This window comes from Silurus aristotelis (genome assembly GCF_946808225.1).
Source record: "Silurus aristotelis genome assembly, chromosome: 17".
In the NCBI taxonomy this organism is placed as follows: domain Eukaryota; kingdom Metazoa; phylum Chordata; class Actinopteri; order Siluriformes; family Siluridae; genus Silurus; species Silurus aristotelis.
In genome coordinates, this window is record NC_139590.1 from 15,782,751 (window position 1) to 15,803,626 (window position 20,876).

The 20,876-nt window shown below is 44.1% G+C and overlaps 3 protein-coding genes across 16 annotated transcripts in view; 2 read left to right on the plus strand and 1 right to left on the minus strand.

The window, feature by feature from the left end:
• prkcab (protein kinase C, alpha, b) overlaps positions 1-3,030 on the minus strand; it is a 169,829-nt gene extending 166,799 nt beyond the window's left edge. The window contains exons 1-2 of one of the 2 annotated variants that reach the window (XM_083565842.1): positions 2,600-3,030; positions 740-771 (exon numbers count right to left, since the gene is read on the minus strand). In XM_083565842.1, coding sequence (XP_083421968.1) covers positions 740-771; positions 2,600-2,766 — 199 coding nt within the window. In that variant the 5' untranslated portion in view covers positions 2,767-3,030. The remainder of the gene's footprint in view (positions 1-739; positions 772-2,599) is intronic. The other variant, XM_083565843.1, reaches the window with a different exon arrangement.
• The window catches only part of LOC310739668 (protein HID1-like), a 484,702-nt gene that overhangs the window by 331,047 nt on the left and 132,779 nt on the right, over positions 1-20,876 (plus strand). The window lies entirely within an intron of this gene.
• The window catches only part of cep112 (centrosomal protein 112), a 138,605-nt gene continuing 135,021 nt past the window's right edge, over positions 17,293-20,876 (plus strand). For 4 of the 12 annotated variants that reach the window (XM_083565809.1, XM_083565808.1, XM_083565800.1 and 1 more), the window contains exons 1-3: positions 17,311-17,410; positions 17,941-18,046; positions 20,088-20,278. In XM_083565809.1, the coding sequence (XP_083421935.1) occupies positions 17,947-18,046; positions 20,088-20,278 (291 nt within the window). In that variant the 5' untranslated portion in view covers positions 17,311-17,410; positions 17,941-17,946. Of the gene's footprint in view, positions 17,568-17,590; positions 17,600-17,940; positions 18,047-20,087; positions 20,279-20,876 lie in introns of those variants that run through there. The other 8 variants (XM_083565806.1, XM_083565799.1, XM_083565801.1 and 5 more) reach the window with 6 other exon arrangements.

Here is a 20,876-nt window from a genome sequence, read left to right on the forward strand (position 1 = left end):
CTTTATGAGGAAAAAAAAAAGAAAAACTAAACGATAACAGTTTGTTTAATGGTTGTTCTACAACATTCAACATAACTACACTTTTTAAAAGGAATGTTGGGTCATTCTGTATTTAATAAACAAATCAATCTTGGGGGTGGTAAAGGGTGATAAATATGTGTCAGACCTTCAAACCAGGAAAAAAACAATAACACAAAACCAGCAAAGACAAATTTTCTGTACGTCAATGCCACCGGACCATTTGAAACACAAACTAGAGTCCCACAAGTTTTAATCTCCAGCAAATTTTAGCTTCCAGCTTTTACTAGGCAATCAGTGAGCATGGACGGATGCCGTTTATTCACTACTGAGGAAGGATACGCTTTCAGTGTTTATCAGACTTCTCACTTTTTTTTTCTCTCCAGAAGAGTTGCCATCCATCTTGTGTTGACATTTGTACATGCACTTTTTTGCAAACGGGGCCAGGGCCTGGCAAGCGCCACACTTTCCACATTACAGCGGAGTAAATCTCCTTAATATGACATGATGCTTAAACAAATGAAGGCATTATAACCCCTACATCTGCAACAATGGTTACATATTAGTATTATTACAGGAAGGCAATAAAAGTGACGTCTGCTCAGTTTATAACTACTGTCTTTTCCACAAGCTGATCACACACATGATTGTGGTACACTATAGTGAATATGCTACCTTTAACACGAGCACACAAAACACACACATACAATGTGCACATTACCTTGGCACTGGAATCCCTGCTTGCCGAATCCCCTGTTGATTTGAAAAAAAAAAAAAAAAAGACACACGCATATAAATTAATATTTGCAAAACATGTCGAATCACAGCAGTAGTAGAATGCAAATGCAGAAATAATTAGCTTCTGGCTTCCCACTGACAGATAAAAATCATTCTATTTGTGCCCTGATGCAAAATGTACACATACACAATTCTACTGAACAATACTGACATTCTAAGGACCAGCTTTCATATCTAACTATATTACAGGATCTATTAAATAATTAAATGATTTAGACTGACTCAAAGCTTAGAAGCTTCTTATCCTCCTAAAAGCGTTCCAGTTCCCTGAACCCTCTCTGAGGTCTCCACATAGAGACTCCAAAAAACCCCTCAATAAATACAGCAATTATCTGAATCATTCTAAATATATTTACAATAAATAAATGAAAGAAAGTTATCGCACATCCATTGAATAGTTATATGATTGGATGTAGTTCCCTTCGCAAGCAAGAGAAAAAAATTATTCTTATTCAGTTTATTTGAATGGAATTCAAGGAAGGATTTATTTAGACTATAACGAATACACTATCTGACTACTATAGGTATTAAACAGTACTTTTTTTTGCTCCTGGATTGCAACACGATTTGTACCTGAAGACATATATACAGTGTATATAGTATACATTTAAAATTAATTATGGCACAATAGTGAACCTTGAGGAACACTGATGTACCTAACAAGCTTCACTTCACCATTTAAAAACAGTGATGATACAAAAACATGACTCTTGATTGAAAGCTCGGCAGCATGGAAGAGTACTGAAGTGTACATTATACATTCACAGAATTAAACAGTACCTAATGGACTATCTAGTATGTACCCATGATGCCAGAATGGTACTATCAAGGAGATTTTTTGCATGTTTTGCATGTTTATTAGGCATTTATGCATTTAAACCATTGTAAATTGAGTGCATAGGCTCTAAAATGTCTATTTTAATATGCACTGGGTAAAACGTTTACGACATTTAGAAGACCCAATTATCCAGAGCGACTTAATAAGGGCCTTGCTCAAGGGCCCAGCGGTAGCAGTTTGGCGATGTTGGGATTTGAACCTAAGACCTTCCGATCCAGAGTCCAATTTTTTAACTATTAAGCTACAATGTACATATTAAACAGCATCACAGAAAAGCAGGAAAAGCAGAAATCAGTCCTTAAGCACACTTTAGAAGAAGGCAATGCTCTCGCGATGCTTCTTTTACCATCTTTTACCATAACATGGTGCATGCAAAGTCTTACTTCAGGAATATTGTATCCACAGGTGAAAGATTCACACCAAAGGTGAAAAAAAAAAAAGATAGCAAGACATCAACGCAGATGTTTTGATCAGAGTGTATTAAACATCATCTCTCTCAGTGGGAAAGACTCCTTATCGCTCTGATGTTGCCATCAAGATGTTTTTGCACCTTTAGTAGGCTATGTATCTTTTACTTACATAGCATGCATGTCCTTTTGTATGTCTCGGATCATGCATGTCTATAATTTCAATCAATGCGCATTTGCATTAAAGTGCAGTCCAGTCGATTTGAACTAAGCGCGCGCGTGTGGCTCGTTTCTAGAGGAGAACTGGTGCGTCCTGGTGCGTAATGGTGACAGCCAGAAACCCGGAGGCGCGCTGAGTTTATGGGAAGGAAAAAAAAGAAAGAAGCTATTGCTCTTCAGGTTTCAGTCCTGCATTTGGTTGAAAGTTTGCATTAATGCCGGTAAAGTTTCTAAAGTTCTTTTTTGTTTTTTTGTTTGTTTTTGTTTGCATTGAACGCGAGCTGCTTTTGCAAGGCAGTGCAGGCTGGTGCCTTCTTACCAGATGAAGTCTGTGCAGTGGCTGCAGAAGGTGGGCTGCTTGAAGAAGCGCGCGATGAACTTGTGGTTCTTTACTTCGTGCACGTTCTTCTGACGCAGCGCGCCTTTGCGGGCGAACCGGTTCACGAGCGCAGCCGAGGAGTCGTGCATGTGGATAAGATCAGCCATCGCGGGACAGAGGAGCGACTCTCCCGCCGGACCGCTCGATCTCTCTCTCTCTCACACACTCACACACACACATACACATACACACACAAAGACACACACACACACACGCGCGCACACACACAGTGATCGAGTGCACGCGAGGTCTCTTCGCTCTCCGGCTCTGTTCTCGCGTTTCCTCCGAGCGCTCTTTTGCCTCTTTCGCGTCTCTCACTGACGTCAGTGAAGGAGTCCGGTAGGGCTCTATAAGGAAGGTCCCATAGCTCCATCTGCCGGACACAACAACCACCACCACCACCACCATCTCTGTCATATACTGTCCACATCACAGCCAGAATTGGGCTCATGGACACAGAAGTAGTGCACAGAAAACGCAACAGTACACAAAAAGTAGGGATTTAGAGCTAAAACTCTATAAGGAAAAAAATAAGTTTTAAGAGTCAAATTATTTAGCATGTCCAATAAATTTGTCATTGCCATTACTATAAAACTTTTTTTTTTAAAGCTGTAAAAACTAGGAAAAATAAACAATAAAGTAATAAATAAAGATAAATACAGATCCTGTTCCTGCATGATTAAACTAATTCACTGAAGCTGTCAATCAGAAGGAAAAGATCATCAGACAAAACCGTCACTTAAATTACATCCATGTCAGTCCATGCTTAATACATCGGTTTAGAATGAAGGCAAATTAGAAACTAAAGAGGTTTAACCAGTAACGGGCCGTGCATTTGGTACCTGGGCCCTCAGTGAGGACCACCACTATCTTTTCACAATTATAGAAACCATCAATACTATACAAAAGCGCAATATAACAACATGTGGCATTACAGAGAGAGAGGCTTCTCACATATGGAGGGATCAATATTTGTCTAATAACATGACAAAAACATTAAAAATTTAAATAAAATACAACCTACTCACCAGAGATGCATACTTATAATTTGCACCGCTCCTCAGAGGCTGTAATCCAGTGGTACCGCTCACATTCACTGGTCTGGAAGTGGCGAACAAACCCTTTCCTGGGCTGAGACAAGCGGGGTTGGCCGACTTCTCCTCACGATGTCTAGCTTTTCTTTAAAATAGATTTTAAAATATGTCTGAGACCAAATAAATTTTTCTTCCTCTGTAGGTGTCAAAAAATGTCTAACTCAGATGTATTAATGTCTGCAGAGCTTTTGCCAGTCGAAAAAATTTAACATCCAAATACACGTACTGGAAGCAGTGCAGCCAAGAGAAAGGCTACGAAATTAGGAGAATAAACTATTGGGAATAAATTAATACAATTTCATGGAACAAATATTAGAATTTAGGTTGTAAATGTAGGACAGTGCTCCTGATAGTGTTTAGGCCAGCAGATAAGCGCCTGCCACTGGGTTTAACAAACAATTATATTCAATAAAACGGAGAGCTTTTTCTTCTTCTTCTTCTTCTTCTTCTTCTTCTTCTTCTTCTTCTTCTTCTACTTCTTCTTCTTCTTCTTCTTCTTCTTCTTCTTCTTTTTTCGGCTGCTCCCATTAGGGGTCGCCACAGCGGATCATCCGTCTCCATACCACCCTGTCCTCTACATCTGCCTCTTTCACACCAACTATCTGCATGTCTTCCCTCACCACATCCATAAACCTCCTCCTTGGTCTTCCTCTTTTCCTCCTACCTGGTGGCTCCATCCTCAGCATTCTCCTACCAATATAACTCATGTCCCTCCTCTGCACATGTCCAAATCATCTCAATCTCGCCTCCCTCACCTTGTCACCAAAACGTCCTACATGTGCTGTCCCTCTAATAAACTCATTTCTAATCTTGGCCATCCTCGTCACTCCCAACGAAAACCTTAACATCTTCAGCTCTGCTACCTCCAGCTCCACCTCCTGTCTTTTACTCAATGCCACTGTCTCTAATCCATACAACATCGTAGGTCTCACCACAGTCCTATAAACTTTCCCTTTCATTCTTGCAGATACTCTTCTATCACAAATCACTCCTGTCACTCTTCTCCACCCACTCCACCCTGCCTGCACTCTTTTCTTCACTTCTCTAACACACTCCATTACTTTGCACTGTTGCCCCCAGGTACCTGAACTCCACCACCTTCTCCACCTCTTCACCCTGCAACTGCACCACTCCACTGCCCTTCCTCTCATTCATACACATGTAGTCTGTCTTACTCCTACTGACTTTCATTCCCCTTCTCTCCAGCGCGTACCTCCAACTCTCCAGGCTCTTCTCAACCTGCTCACTACTCTCACCACAAATCACAATATCATCCGCAAATATCATAGTCCAGGGAGACTCCTGTCTGACCTAGTCTGTCAACCTGTCCATCACCACTGCAAACAGGAAAGAGCTCAGGGTCGATCCTTGATGCAGTCCGACCTTCACCTTGAACCAGTCTGTCGTTCCTACTGCACACTTCACTGCTGTCACACTGTCCTCATACATGTAATGCACCACCCTCACATACTTCTTTGACACACCTGACTTCCTCATACAATACCACAGCTCCTCTCTATACTTCTCCATCAACATTCTCAAGCAAATAATGCGTCTGTGGTGCTCTTCCTCAGCATGAAACCATACTGTTGCTCACAGATGGTCACCTCTTCTCTCAGCCTGGCTTTCACTACTCTTTCCCATAATTTTATGGTGTGACTGATCAACTTTATTCCCCTGTAGTTACTGCAGGTCTGCACATCTCCCTTATTCTTAAAGATCGGTACCAGCACACTCCTTCTCCATTCCTCAGGCATCTTCTCACCTTCCAAAATCTTGTTAAACAATCTGGTTTAAAACTCCACTGTCATCTCTCCTAAACATCTCCACGCTTCTACCGGTATGTCATCTGGTCCAACCGACTTTCCACTCTTCATCCTCTTAATCCACTTCCTGCTTCACCATCTCCACACCACCCAACCTTCTCTCTCATTTTCCTCATTCATCAGCTGCTCAAAATACTCCCTCCACCTTCTCAACACACTCTCCTCACTAGTCAACACATTTCCATCTCCATCCTTTATTGCTCTAACTTGCAGCACATCCTTCCCAGCTCGGTCTCTCTGCCTGGCCAATCGGTACAAATCCTTTTCTCCTTCCTTAGTGTCCAACTTCTCATACAGCTCCTCATATGTCTTTTCCTTGGCTTTCGCCACATCCCTCTTTACCTGCTGCCGCATCTCCTTGTACTCCTGCCTACTTTTCTCATCACTCTGTCGATCCCACTTTTGTTTTGCCAACCTTTTTCTCCTTATGCTCTCCTGCACTTCCTCATTCCATCACCAGGTCTCTTTGTCTACCTTTCTATTTCCAGATGTCACACCAAGTACTTTTCTAGCTGCCTCCCTTATCACTCCTGCAGTAGTTTCCCAATCATTCAGCACCTCTTCACCACCACAGAGCCCTTGTCTGACCTTTCCCTGAACCTCACACTACAGTCTTCCTCCTTCAGTTTCCAAAATCTTATTCTTCTCTTAGTCCTCACTCTCCTCCTCTTCTTCACCTCCAAAACCATCCTACAGACCACCATCCGATGCTGTCTAGCTACACTGTCCCCTGCCAACACCTTACAGTCTCCAATCTCCTTCAGGTTGCATCTCCTACATAGAGCATAATCCACCTGTGTGCACCTTCCTCCTCTTATACATCACCCTATGATCCTCCTTCTTTTTAAAATACATATTCACCACTGCCATTTCCATCCTTTCAGCAAAACCTACCACCATCTGCCCTTCCACATTCCTCTCCTTAAAACCATACCTACCATCACCTCCTCATCACCTCTGTTCCCTTCACCTACATGCCCATTAAAGTCTGCACCAATCACCAATCGTTCTTTCCTAGGTACACCATCCACCACTTCATCTAATTCACTCCAGAATCTTTCCTTCTTCTTCATCTCACAACCCACTTGTGGAGCATAGACACTGATGACATTTATCATGATCCCTTCAACTTCCAGCTTCACGTTCATCACCCTATCAGAAACTCTCTTCACTACACTACACACTTACTGTACTCTTCCTTTTGAATCACCCCTACACCATTTATCTTTCCATTCACACCATGATAGAACAGTTTAAACCCACCTCCAATGTTCCTGGCCTTAGTCCCTTTCCACTTGGTCTCCTGAACACACAGCATATCTACCTTTCTCCTCTCCTTCATATCAGCTATTTCTCTCCCTTTACCCGTCATAGTACCAACATTTAAAGTACCAACCTGAACCTCCAGTCTCCTACACTTCTTCTTTCCCTGCCATCTCTGTGGACGTCTTCCTCCTCTCCTTCTCCTCCTTCGGCCAACAGTAGCCCAAATTCCACCGGTACTCTGTTGGCTAACGATACCTGTGGCGGTTGTTGGTAACCCGGGCCTCGACGATCCGGTATTAAATTCTTATTCGTGTTGTTGTAAAACAATAACACGAACAAAAAAAATGTTAAACACATGTTTTACGCTGAATGCCCTTCATAACGCAACCCTCCCTATTTATCCGGGTTTGGGACCGGTACTAAGACACTAAGGCTTGTGCCTCCCTAATGGCTGGGTTAATATAATGGAAAGCTAATTTACTTAAATTACAAAATACATAATAATTACTTACAAAATTTTACTATCTGGGTTATTTTAACTAGCAAAAGCTACCTATTGATTACAGTTGTTAAAGTTATATAATAGGCACTCTGAATGCTCTGTTCTGAGCATGCAGTTTAATAACTGTTCTGTGTTAATGCACTGCCTTCTAAATGACTATAACCATTTTATAATTGCTGTGCTAAATGAATTTGCTGGTCATTGAACATATTTGGTAAATATGTCAATTTGATCAATTGGCCAAAACAACAGCTTGAATGTACAAATCTGATCAGATTTTTAATTTCATGGCATCAACACATCTCAAAAAAGTTGGGACAAGGCCATGTTTACCAGTGCGTGGCAGCCCCTCTTCTGCAAATGTCAGTCTGCAAATGTCGAGTTGCTCAGGTTTAGGAATAGGAAGTGTGGAGAAAAAAAACATAAAAATAAGGAATAAAACTTTCTTTCGGCTTCTCCCGTTAGGGGTCGCTACAGCGGATCCTCCGCACGTTTTGATTTGGCACATGTTTTATGCTGGATGCCCTTCCTAACGCAGCCCTCCCCAATTTATCCGGGCTTGGGACCTACTGTAGCTACAGATACATATATATATAATATTTTTTATTTTTTTATTTTTTATAAAATATTATTTGGAAAAAAAAACAAACTTTATTTGGAATTACCTATTCATCCATAAAAAGATTTAACCTTCGCCTCACGCACTGGCATTCAGAGCAAACCAGGCTCATACAACACAACACACCATGCAGGTTCACATTCCTACATCTTTCCATTAAGATGAGGCATTTCAGCTGTTTCCAAAGCAAAGACTGTCCGGAAAACATAGCGCTCAACACTGTAGAGAGCTCTAAACATCAAACAAAGTATTCACTTCTGTTTCTAAAATAAATCACAGTGTATTTACAAGGTATTTGTCAGGCTGCAGACGCGGAAGCCGATATAGTCCGATCATTGTCCTTTTATTTTTAACAACCGTACAACACAAAAACACTCATAAGCCGTTGAAAACAACAAACAAAGACATCCGCTCGATACGCGTTGCCCGCTATGAGTTCGAATGTCCTAAGCATAATCCATAAAGCCTTCGGCAATGAGTAATCCAAGTCGGAAGTGGAATTCGCATATACAGCCGGCGGTCGAGCAGCCACGCGATTGTCCAGCTTGACAATATAACGACTGACAGCCTGTGACTCAAGAACGTGAGTTTATGTAGTCTGATCTTTCATGAGCCACAGCTGTCGGTAATCTTGGGAAGCAGCGTGACTGCTATCGAGGGGGGCGTGGCAGGGTGGATCTCTGACAGCTACAGACGGGGGCGTGGCAGGGTGAATCCCTGACAGCTACAGAGGGGGGCGTGGCAGGGTGAATCCCTGACAGTACCCCCCCCTCCAGGGGCGACACCTGACGCCCCAAAACCCACCTATGCCAGGCGGGCCAGGGCACTCCGAGGAAGGCCTCCTTAGACGCCTGGGAGCAACCTCTGCGGAGAGCCGGCATGGGACAACACCTTGCAGGAGGATCCGGAACGGAGCCACGCCCTCGGTGCTGACGGGAGGCTGAGTAAAGCCCCTGGCGGGGATTGGAGCTGGAGCGACCTCCATGGCGGGGAACCGGAACTGGACGCCAACCATGACAATGACCGGGGAGTAAAGGACATCCCAGGCGGAGACCAGGAACGTCGTACCACCCTCTGAGGGACCTGGAGGACCGACGTCGCCGTCAGAGGGACCTGGAGGACCGACGTCGCCGTCAGAGGGACCTGGAGGACCGACGTCGCCATGCGGGGATCCTGGGGGCGATCCGTCGTCCTGAAGAGGACCTGGGGGCGAGACGTCGCCTTCTGTGGAGCCCGGGGGCGAGACGTCGCCTTCTGTGGAGCCCGGGGGCGAGACGTCGCCCTCTGTGGAGCCCGGGGGCGATCCTTCGCCCTGCGTGGAGCTTGGATGCGATCCTTCGCCCTGCGTGGAGCTTGGATGCGATCCTTCGCCCTGCGTGGAGCTTGGATGCGATCCTTCGCCCTGAAGAGGACCCGGGGGCGAGACGTCGCCTTCGGTGGAGCCCGGGGGCGAGACGTCGCCTTCTGTGGAGCCCGGGGGCGAAACGTCGCCTTCTGTGGAGCCCGGGGGCGAAACGTCGCCTTCTGTGGAGCCCGGGGGCGAGCCGTCGCCGTCGGTGGAACCCGGGGACAGCGGTTCAACTTCCCTTTCGCAGTCCTGGAGCCGGGGTGAGTGCACAGGGAAACCCCTGGGCGTAGGGGCGCTCCTTGGGACCCTTAGGAGCAGATCGGAGCCTACTGAGCAGCCTGGAAATGAGGTGAAGCCTGCCTGGAGATCCACGAGCGGAGAAGGGCTCGCCTGGAGGTCCACGACATCAGTGGAGCTCTCTTTGGGACACTGAAGCGGAGACGAGCTCGTGGGGTCGCTCGGAGGCGGAGACGAGCTCTCGGGAGGAGCCTGGAGCGGAGACGAGCTCTCGGGAGGGACCTGGAGCTGGGCGGAGCTCTCTGGAGGGACCTGGAGCTGGGCGGAGCTCTCTGGAGGGACCTGGAGCTGGGCGGAGCTCTCTGGAGGGACCTGAAGCTGGGCGGAGCTCTCTGGAGGGACCTGAAGCTGGGCGGAGCTCTCTGGAGGGACCTGAAGCTGGGCGGAGCTCTCTGGAGGGACCTGGAGCTGGGCGGAGCTCTCTGGAGGGACCTGGAGCTGGGCGGAGCTTTCCGTGGGCGAGATGTCGCCTTGGAAGGGGCTCTGGGATGAGGCGTCGTCTGGAGAGGGACTCGGAGGAGTCACTTCGCCTTCTGTGACCGGAGGTGTCGGCGCGGCGCTCTCGTGAAGACTCTGTGGCGGGAAAGCATGCTCCTGGAGACTCTGTGGCGGCGCGGCGCTCTCGTGAAGACTCTGTGGCGGGAAAGCATGCTCCTGGAGACTCTGTGGCGGCGCGGCGCTCTCGTGACGACTCTGTGGCGGGAAAGCATGCTCCTGGAGACTCTGGCGGCGCGGCGCGGCGCTCTCGTGACGACTCTGTGGCGGGAAAGCATGCTCCTGGAGACTCTGGCGGCGCCGGCGCGGCGCTCTCGTGACGACTCTGTGGCGGGAAAGCATGCTCCTGGAGACTCTGTGGCGGCGCGGCGCTCTCGTGACGACTCTGTGGCGGGAAAGCATGCTCCTGGAGACTCTGGCGGTGCGGCGCGGCGCGGCGCTCTCGTGACGACTCTGTGGCGGGAAAGCATGCTCCTGGAGACTCTGCGGCGGCGCGGCGCGGCGCGGCGCGGCGCTCTCGTGACGACTCTGTGGCGGGAAAGCATGCTCCTGGAGACTCTGTGGCGGCGCGGCGCGGCGCTCTCGTGACGACTCTGTGGCGGGAACGCATGCTCCTGGAGACTCTGTGGCGGCGCGGCGCTCTCGTGACGACTCTGTGGCGGGAACGCATGCTCCTGGAGACTCTGTGGCGGCGCGGCGCTCTCGTGACGACTCTGTGGCGGGAAAGCATGCTCCTGGAGACTCTGTGGCGGCGCGGCGCTCTCGTGACGACTCTGTGGCGGGAAAGCATGCTCCTGGAGACTCTGTGGCGGCGCGGCGCGGCGCTCTCGTGACGACTCTGTGGCGGGAAAGCATGCTCCTGGAGACTCTGTGGCGGCGCGGCGCTCTCGTGACGACTCTGTGGCGGGAAAGCATGCTCCTGGAGACTCTTTGGCGGCACGGCGCTCTCGTGACGACTCTGTGGCGGAGCGGCGCCCTCGTGAAGACTCTGTGGCGGCGCGCCGCCCTCGTGAAGACTCTGTGGCGGCGCGCCGCCCTCGTGAAGACTCTGTGGCGGCGCGCCGCCCTCGTGAAGACTCTGTGGCGGCGCGGCGCCCTCGTGAAGACTCTGTGGCGGGAAAGCACGCTCCTGGAGACACTGTGGCGCCGTGGCACGCCCACGGGAACCTCGGAACAGAGCGGCACGCCTGTAGAAGCTCTGTGACGGCATGGTGTGCTCGCCGACGCTCGGAGATGGTGTGGTGCGTCCACGAGAACCCCGGAACACAGCAGCACGCTGGTAGAGACCCTGAGATGAAGCAGCCCTCTCATCAAAACATTGGGGCTGAGCTGCAGGCTCATGGGAGATCCGGCACGGAGCCGCGTGCTCTTGAGAACCTTGGAATGGAGCACCTTCCTCCTCAAGGGGACTGTAGTGGAGATCCACCACCTCTATCCCCAACTTCCCCAGAAGCAGCCCGCTGAATTCGGCGAGTGAGCCGAATTTGCCCCCTTTGGCGCTCCATAGTGAGCTGGCTTTGGCAAGAACTTCTCCAGACAGGAGGGAAATACAGAGGGCAATCTTGGCTCGTTCGGAAGGAAACCGGGAAATGTTAACAGCCACATACTCGCCGATGCCTTGCAGAAATCCGCCCAATTCGTCTTTTTTCCCCGAGTAACGAGCCGGTAATCCCCTCGCGCTCTCTGAGGGGCGTGGCGCAGCCGCGCTCTCATGATCCGGCTTCTGTGGATCTGAACCGCGAGAAGCGGCACTGAGCTTCCGGAGGAAATCCGAAGCCGGGTTCAGCTGCCGATCCGTTGCGGTCGGAATCGCGGAATGGCGAATCCGCGTTCGGTATAGGTCGGTCGTTCTGTCAGGCTGCAGACGCGGAAGCCGATATAGTCCGATCATTGTCCTTTTATTTCAACAACCGTACAACACAAAACACTCATAAGCCGTTGAAAACAACAAACAAAGACATCCGCTCGATACGCGTTGCCCGCTATGAGTTCGAATGTCCCAAGCATAATCCATAAAGCCTTCGGCAATGAGTTATCCAAGTCGGAAGTGGAATTCACATATACAGCCAGCGGTCGAGCAGCCACGTGATTGTCCAGCTTGACAATATAACGACCGACAGCCTGTGACTCAAGAACGTGAGTTTATGTAGTCTGATCTTTCATGAGCCACAGCTGTCGGTAATCTTGGGAAGCAGCGTGACTGCTATCGAGGGGGGCGTGGCAGGGTGGATCTCTGACAGCTACAGACGGGGGCGTGGCAGGGTGAATCCCTGACAGCTACAGAGGGGGGCGTGGCAGGGTGAATCCCTGACAGTATTTACCTGTTTGTTTGGGGTTTTTTTGCCTTGCAACCTGAAATTAAAATGTATTTTTTTTGGTGCCATTTCATTTACTCAAATGCCTACCACTCTGAAGGTATAAAATATTTTTTCTTTTGTGACACAATCGAAACTGGAAACCATCACCTCACATAGTCTTTGGTGAACCACCTTTTGCTGCAATTAGAGCTGCAAATATCTTGGGGTGGATGTCTAGTAGTATAGCATATCCAAATCAATGGGATTTTTGGCCATTCTTCCAGGCAAAAACTACCCCAGTTAATTTGAGATAGGTGAGTTGTGTTAATGTACAGCAATCTTCAAATCATGCCAAATGCTACCACCATCATGCTTCACCGTGGGGATGGTGTTCTTTTGGTGATGGGAAGGGTGGGGTTTGCTATGCTGGCCAAAAAATCTTTTTCAGGTGTTTGGAGAGTCTGCCACAGGTTTGCTGAACTCTAACTATATATCCTAATTATTTACTTTAAGCAGTTGTTATTTTTTGCCCATGCTTCCATAAAGACCTGCTATGTATATTCTATTATTATGGATTTATTGGAATCAAGCCTGATCTATACTTTGTCTTTGATCTGTTTGGACAACTCTTTGGTCTTAGTGTTGCTTAGGTGTGTTTATAATAACATCATGTCACGGTTTGATTGCACACTTATATTTTGACATCTGAAGTTAATAGTTGAAGAATCTGAACAATTCGGAATATTGTTTTAGGTCCATTACTTAATGTACTTAAAACATAAATCTATTTGAATTCCAGATTATATGATAACAATCACAGAGGAGTGCACAAGCTCAAATATGTTTGTGTGGATTTAACAGCTATTTCATTCCACAATGGCTGACAAAGAAGAAGACATAATTACAAAGTACAGGTACAATTACAAGGACATTTACGAGAATAACTTTTCATTGCGAGTAAAGGTCCTTGTAATTGTATCTGTAACTTGTAATTATAGGATTTCAGCAATTAGAGCTGCAAATCTCTTGGGGTGGATGTCTAGTAGTATAGCATATCCAAATCAATGGGATTTTTGGCCATTCTTCCAGGCAAAAACTACCCCAGTTAATTTGAGATAGGTGAGTTGTGTTAATGTACAGCAATCTTCAAATCATGCCAAATGCTACCACCATCATGCTTCACCGTGGGGATGGTGTTCTTTTGGTGATGGGAAGGGTGGGGTTTGTCCTAGACATCGTCAACGTTTCCCATGCTGGCCAAAAAATCTTTTTCAGGTGTTTGGAGAGTCTGCCACAGGTTTGCTGAACTCTAACTATATATCCTAATTATTTACTTTTAAACAGTTGTTATTTTTTGCCCATGCTTCCATAAAGACCTGCTATGTAGAGTGTACAGTTTAGAGGACATACAGTATGCTTCCATTTCTGTTGTGGATTTTTTGCAGCTTCTTCAGTGTTATCTTTGGTGTCTTTGTTAAATGTTTGATAACCAGCTTGTGAGCTTTGATTGGTGGCCTTTGGTGGGATTTGTAGTGTTGACATATATTCTATTATTATGGATTTATTGGAATCAAGCCTGATCTATACTTTGTCTTTGATCTGTTTGGACAACTCTTTGGTCTTAGTGTTGCTTGGGTGTGTTTATAATAACATCATGTCACGGTTTGATTGCACACTTATATTTTGACATCTGAAGTTAATAGTTGAAGAATCTGAACAATTTGGAATATTGTTTTAGGTCCATTACTTAATGTACTTAAAACATAAATCTATTTGAATTCCAGATTATATGATAACAAACACAGAGGAGTGCACAAGCTCAAATATGTTTGTGTGGATTTAACAGCTATTTCATTCCACAATGGCTGACAAAGAAGAAGACATAATTACAAAGTACAGGTACAATTACAAGGACATTTACGAGAATAACTTTTCATTGCGAGTAAAGGTCCTTGTAATTGTATCTGTAACTTGTAATTATAGGATTTCAGCAATTAGAGCTGCAAATCTCTTGGGGTGGATGTCTAGTAGTATAGCATATCCAAATCAATGGGATTTTTGGCCATTCTTCCAGGCAAAAACTACCCCAGTTAATTTGAGATAGGTGAGTTGTGTTAATGTACAGCAATCTTCAAATCATGCCAAATGCTACCACCATCATGCTTCACCGTGGGGATGGTGTTCTTTTGGTGATGGGAAGGGTGGGGTTTGTCCTAGACATCGTCAACGTTTCCCATGCTGGCCAAAAAATCTTTTTCAGGTGTTTGGAGAGTCTGCCACAGGTTTGCTGAACTCTAACTATATATCCTAATTATTTACTTTTAAACAGTTGTTATTTTTTGCCCATGCTTCCATAAAGACCTGCTATGTAGAGTGTACAGTTTAGAGGACATACAGTATGCTTCCATTTCTGTTGTGGATTTTTTGCAGCTTCTTCAGTGTTATCTTTGGTGTCTTTGGTAAATGTTTGATAACCAGCTTGTGAGCTTTGATTGGTGGCCTTTGGTGGGATTTGTAGTGTTGACATATATTCTATTATTATGGATTTATTGGAATCAAGCCTGATCTATACTTTGTCTTTGATCTGTTTGGACAACTCTTTGGTCTTAGTGTTGCTTGGGTGTGTTTATAATAACATCATGTCACGGTTTGATTGCACACTTATATTTTGACATCTGAAGTTAATAGTTGAAGAATCTGAACAATTTGGAATATTGTTTTAGGTCCATTACTTAATGTACTTAAAACATAAATCTATTTGAATTCCAGATTATATGATAACAAACACAGAGGAGTGCACAAGCTCAAATATGTGGATTTAACAGCTATTTCATTCCACAATGGCTGACAAAGAAGAAGACATAATTACAAAGTACAGGTACAATTACAAGGACATTTACGAGAATAACTTTTCGATTGCGAGTAAAGGTCCTTGTAATTGTATCTGTAACTTGTAATTATAGGATTTCAGCAATTAGAGCTGCAAATCTCTTGGGGTGGATCTCTATTAGAATAGCATACAGTATCTAGTCAATGGGATTTGGGCCATTCTTCCAGACAATATACCCCAGTTTATTCGAGATAGGCGAGTTCTGTTAATGTACAGCAATCTTCACATTGACGCTTGTGATAGCGATGATGTAATGCAGTGGTGCAGCTGTGGCTACAGTGAAAGGAGACTTGTTGAATTGTGTTCATCGGGTTTTTTGCTTTAGTAATGGCATTCATTCTCACGGTATAAATACTAGTCATACCAGTCGGTGATGCAGCACTCTGTTATACTGCGTTTCTCTATAATAACGATGGTTTCTAAAGCCGTGGAATCATAGTGATGGAATTAAGAGGTGGATTGACTCAGGTAGGACACCACTGAAGGCTTAGGTGTGAAATGCATGGCCCACCGATACTATATCTCTTTCTCTCTCATATATTTATAATAAACATAATCTCTCTCCCATATAATAAATATAATAATCTATCTATCCAGGAGATAATCTAGGAAATGCTGTTATACAGTTTTATATCAGGATTACTGGCAGTACGATCAGAAAAGTATTTTAGTGAGCCAAGATGATGATGTTTCAATGTGGCTTATAAAAAGCAAACCGGATAAAAAATATATAAAAATGATGCAAAACAAATCAAATGCAGACCTTTATGTAAAGCTGTAACAGTGATGTGTGCAGCTCACTGACAAACTGAATATTTGGATATTTGAACAGCATCAGTGACCGCGCGCGCGCCAAGCGTTGGGCTGTTGCTAGGAGATAACAACCGCTTTGCAAGTGCAATGAAGCCGGAAACAACATCACAGGAAAATAATTTCAAATTAAACCCTCAAAAAAAAAAAAAATATTATTTAAATATAATATTATACTGAAGCGTAGTTAAAGCCAGTTAAAGCCATCGGTTTCGCTTTTACAATTCGTTCTGGTTACTGCTTTACCCAAGTTGAACATATACTGTAGTGCTTATAGAATTTCCAGCCCACTGTCCACCTACTGGTATGCTTTGGAAGGTGCAAGGAAAATGGGGAACTGTAAGGATTCACTCCCTCTATATATGCAATTGTCAGGATTCTTTCCTTTAAAAGGAAAGAATCCTGACAATTGCATATATAGAGGGAGTGAGTAAATGAAGGATGAAAGGAATGAAGACATTTGTTAAAATATGCTGAAATAAGTAGAACAGTTAAGTAGATCATATATGTAGAAAATTCTATAATAAATGTAACACAAACACACACACACACACACACACACACACACACACACACACACACATAATTATTTTAATTTCTGCCAATTTAATCGATTTTTCTTTTATGAAATATAATTTTAAATATTATTTAACTGAGCAGGCATTTTTATTAAAATAAAAAATAAAAAGTAAACTGTTGATGTTATCTATAAATATATCTTGGTTTTATCCTTATTATATATAAGGATTGTGATTTTTTTGGGGTGCTTCCGTGGAACTGCCTGCCTTTAAGTCTTCTTCTTTGACACCACCACCACCCTGCATCCTGAACTTAGTTTGTTACTTTTGCTTACCATTTTTTTTACTTTGTTATTGAATTTGTTACTTTTAATATTAATTGCCCATGAAATTGAGTGGTCCAAGCATTTAATTTAGAATTAGAACATAACCTACATTTTGTGTTATCAAAAGTGTAGGGCCAGAGTTTATTGTAAAGGCAAACGTTTGGTATTAATATTTAATATTAGTATTAATAAGTTTGTTGTCAAAACAGAGTGTAACACTGAGAGATTGTAACACAAATACAGGGTTAAAATAAATACAGAGAGTGTGTGTATCAGTTAAGACAACACATCATTTTAAATGGGGTTACATTTTATATAATTTGAGGAGCTGAAGACTTTTGTTTGTGTGTGTTTTCTTCTGGCGGCCATTTTGTATAGCGGTTATTGTGTGTGATTTCCCGGGAACTGCGTTTGAACCGTTTGGCAGCTGTGATTTACAAACAACTTGTTGCTGATTTGCTCGGTAACTGTTCCGCATGGTTCCGGTTTTGGTTTGTAGCACTTACATGGATGCAGAAATACAAACACAAAGTTTGTATTTTGTTTCCTTTTGATATTATATAATATTTGATAATCACATTGAGTGCAGTGACTCTGCCGGTGTTGTGCATCGGGCGCTGGTTAGTAACGGACACAGACAGAGAGTGAGACAGTGAGACACTGAGTCCATTGATAAAGTACTTTCACTGTCTTATAATATATTTTTATATTGTATATATTGTTTTTCTGTTGTAACTTAAGTGATCAACTGAAAAACCGATGTAAAAATCAGCTGTCAAATGTCTCTTGTGGATTTTGTGTATGTTGTATATATTTACTTACTGTACATTTACACGTGTGTCCCATCCTGTCTCATCCTGTCCTGTCCCATCCTTTCCTGTCCCATCCTTTCCTGTCCCATTCTGTCCTGTCCTGTCCTGTCCTGTCCTGTCCTGTCCTGTCCCATCCTGTCCTGTCCTGTCCTATCCATCGGCTGTTCTTACTGTTTGGCAGGACAGGATGAGTAGAGAAGAGGACTCATTGGAGAAACTGGACTCTGAGTTTGATCACTACTTAGTTGACATGAAACCTTTTGTGCTCAAGCTTCCAGACAAATCAGGTCAGTTCTTCTTCTGAACTACACACTGCTGTTTGTATTTATTTCTTAGACTGGTTTAGCTGTGCACCTGCTCTTTCATGAAGTGCTAAAAGTTTGGAAATTCCCAGTCTTTTATCGTTTTGAGAGGCAAAATTTGACCTTGTGATCCAGTTCATCCCAGAGTAGTTCAATAGGATTTAGGTGCTGTGACTGGGCAGAACATTCCATGATGCTCTCTAAATAATGCTTCCAGAATATGCAGTATTCTTCACGTCATTGTCTTATTGTATGGTGAAGTTGGATCCTGTTAGCTGCAGTCCCGATGGGATTGCACTGTGTCGAAGTATGGAATGGCAGCCACGTTGATTCGGTATCGCCATCACCTGGAATAAGCGTTCATCCTTTCCTGCTCCAAAAACAACCCCAAACCATTATGCTTTCACTTCCATGTTTGGCTTGGGGGGGTGGGGTGATGCAGTCTGCTAGCGCCTTCTCTCCTGTACTGTGTCTTACATAAGTTCTTGTGTTAGAGGAAAATCTCAAAAACTAGACTCCTGCCTAAAGAACCTACTTCAGAGCTTTCCTGAATTAGACCTAGTTTGCTGCATTTAAGCAAATAAAACATGCATCTTGAAAACATTTAAAAGACTGGATGTGTCCATAACCTTTTGACAGGCACTGGATCTAATCAGCCAATCATCTGGCAGCAGCACAAAGCATAAAAGCAGGTGGATACAAGTCAAGAAAAAAACGTTAACCGTGTTACGGATGTTGGTATCAGATGGGCTGTCTTGAGTATTTCAAAATCTGCTGATCTCCATGGATTTTCCCACAGAACAGTCTCTAAATTTTCAACAGAACAGTGCACAAAACAAACAAACCCATCGAGGAAGTGATGGTGTTGTTGTTGGAAACGATTTGTTAAAAAGAAAAATCGGATGAGAAAAAAATGCCCAGATTAGTTCAAGCCGCCAGGGAAGTTTATCATTACTTATATACGTATTTTTTTTAAATGCATCAGAGAACCACAGCCACAGAACTCAGGCACAGACTCCCTCAAACTGCATATAAAGAGTTTTTATTCTTAGATGGCCGACTTCCTTTCAGCTTTAATCAGTCTGGTCACACTGGTTTCACTGGATGTTTTTTGTTCTATGCACCATTATGTGTAAACTCTAAAGTCCTGTGTGAAAATGTTTCAGTGGTTCAGCCATTTCTGAAATCAGCCAGCAACTGTTTTATGGTTAAAGTTGAGAGATCACCCTTTTTTTTTTCACCCCAATTTTTCAATTCTGATCTTGTGTGAACATCAACTGAAACTCTTGACATTAGCATGCAATCTGCATGATTTTACGCTCTTTTGGGCTGCAACATGGCTGGCGGATTGGATAATTGTATAAACGGGGAGGGCACGGGGTGCGGTCAGCATTTCAATTCATCAAAAAGTTCAAGCTATAGGTTCTAGCTGTACAGCTGGCCACTGTAAGCCATATCTTCATGGAGCTGGCTTTGTGCACAGGGGTGCTAGAACAGGTTTGGGTTTTCTAGTTCAAGTGAAGGGAAAAATGGTAATGTATCCAAATATAAAAACATCTTATACATTCATGTGCCTCCAGATTTGTGCGAGAAGTTTGGGAAAGAACCACATGTGGCTTGAAAAGTCAAATGTCCCAACACTTAATAACACAATAATCAATTATGATAAACGGAATATAACCATGGCAGGGAACTTTTCCATACATTACATGGTTGCTCATTGGGGATAAATACGCATAGATCACAATTTTTGCATTCTGTAAAGCTGCTATGAGACCATATCCATTGTGAAAAGTGCTCTAGAAAAGAACTTAAATTGAATCGAGTGGGCAGAGCGTAAACATTCTTCAAAGTTGCTATTGTTAAAACAAAGCAGTGGTCATGAGCTGACAAGCAAAACAACGAAATAATGATCTCATTCCTGCGTTCTGACATTTTGTTACTGTAGTAGAACAAATCGATGTGATGCAACAATTTCTCATTGTGACCCAATTTTAGCAACAATAACTGATTTCCTCCAAACCAGAGCGTCAGCGATGCGCCCTATGGATCAAGAAGCTCTGTGATCCTGTGGCCTCCGGCTCCGGGCTGATGGGAAGGAAAAACCGTAATGCATACGCCAGGCTTCTTCTGCACATGCTCAGAAGAGGAGCCCTCGAGGGACCGTTTACTTACAAGCCCGAATCGGGAAGCCTCAAAACTTTACCAACATACATGGTAATTTATGCTTTTTTTTTCTCACCCCAAATTCTGTTTAATTCTGTTCACAAATGTGTTTGTTTTCCCCACACAGGAAAATTATCATTGAAATTTTCCTATGATTACTTTGATGACCCGCAAAAGTGAAACAGCTACAGTAGATCATTAATAGCGAATAAACCCATTTAGGTTTTTATTTATTTATATGCTGCTATTTCAACGGCTCAATTCTGTGCAAATCAGGTATGACCATGGGAAAAAAAAAATACAAAGAGTCAGATTGAATGACCAGTTCTGTGGCATGTAAGGTCTGGCATTTCTTCAGTTTACTCACATCTTTTGTGCCTTTTCGTTCAATTGGATTAGTAGTAGAAGTTCAATGAAGCGAAAATGGTGCTTGTAAAGTTCAGTAACCTCAGTAAGTCAGCCTGCGTTCCTACTCTGCTAACACTCCAATGTTGGTTCGGGAGACACGTTATTTCATCTGGCTGAGTTGGATCTGTGATGATTGCAAATGTTGAGCTATTTTATGAGTTGCTCAGTAGCTCCTAGTTTTAAAACCACAAATGACTGTAAAAGACTGTAGAAAGAACATTACTCATAATCTTACATTCCA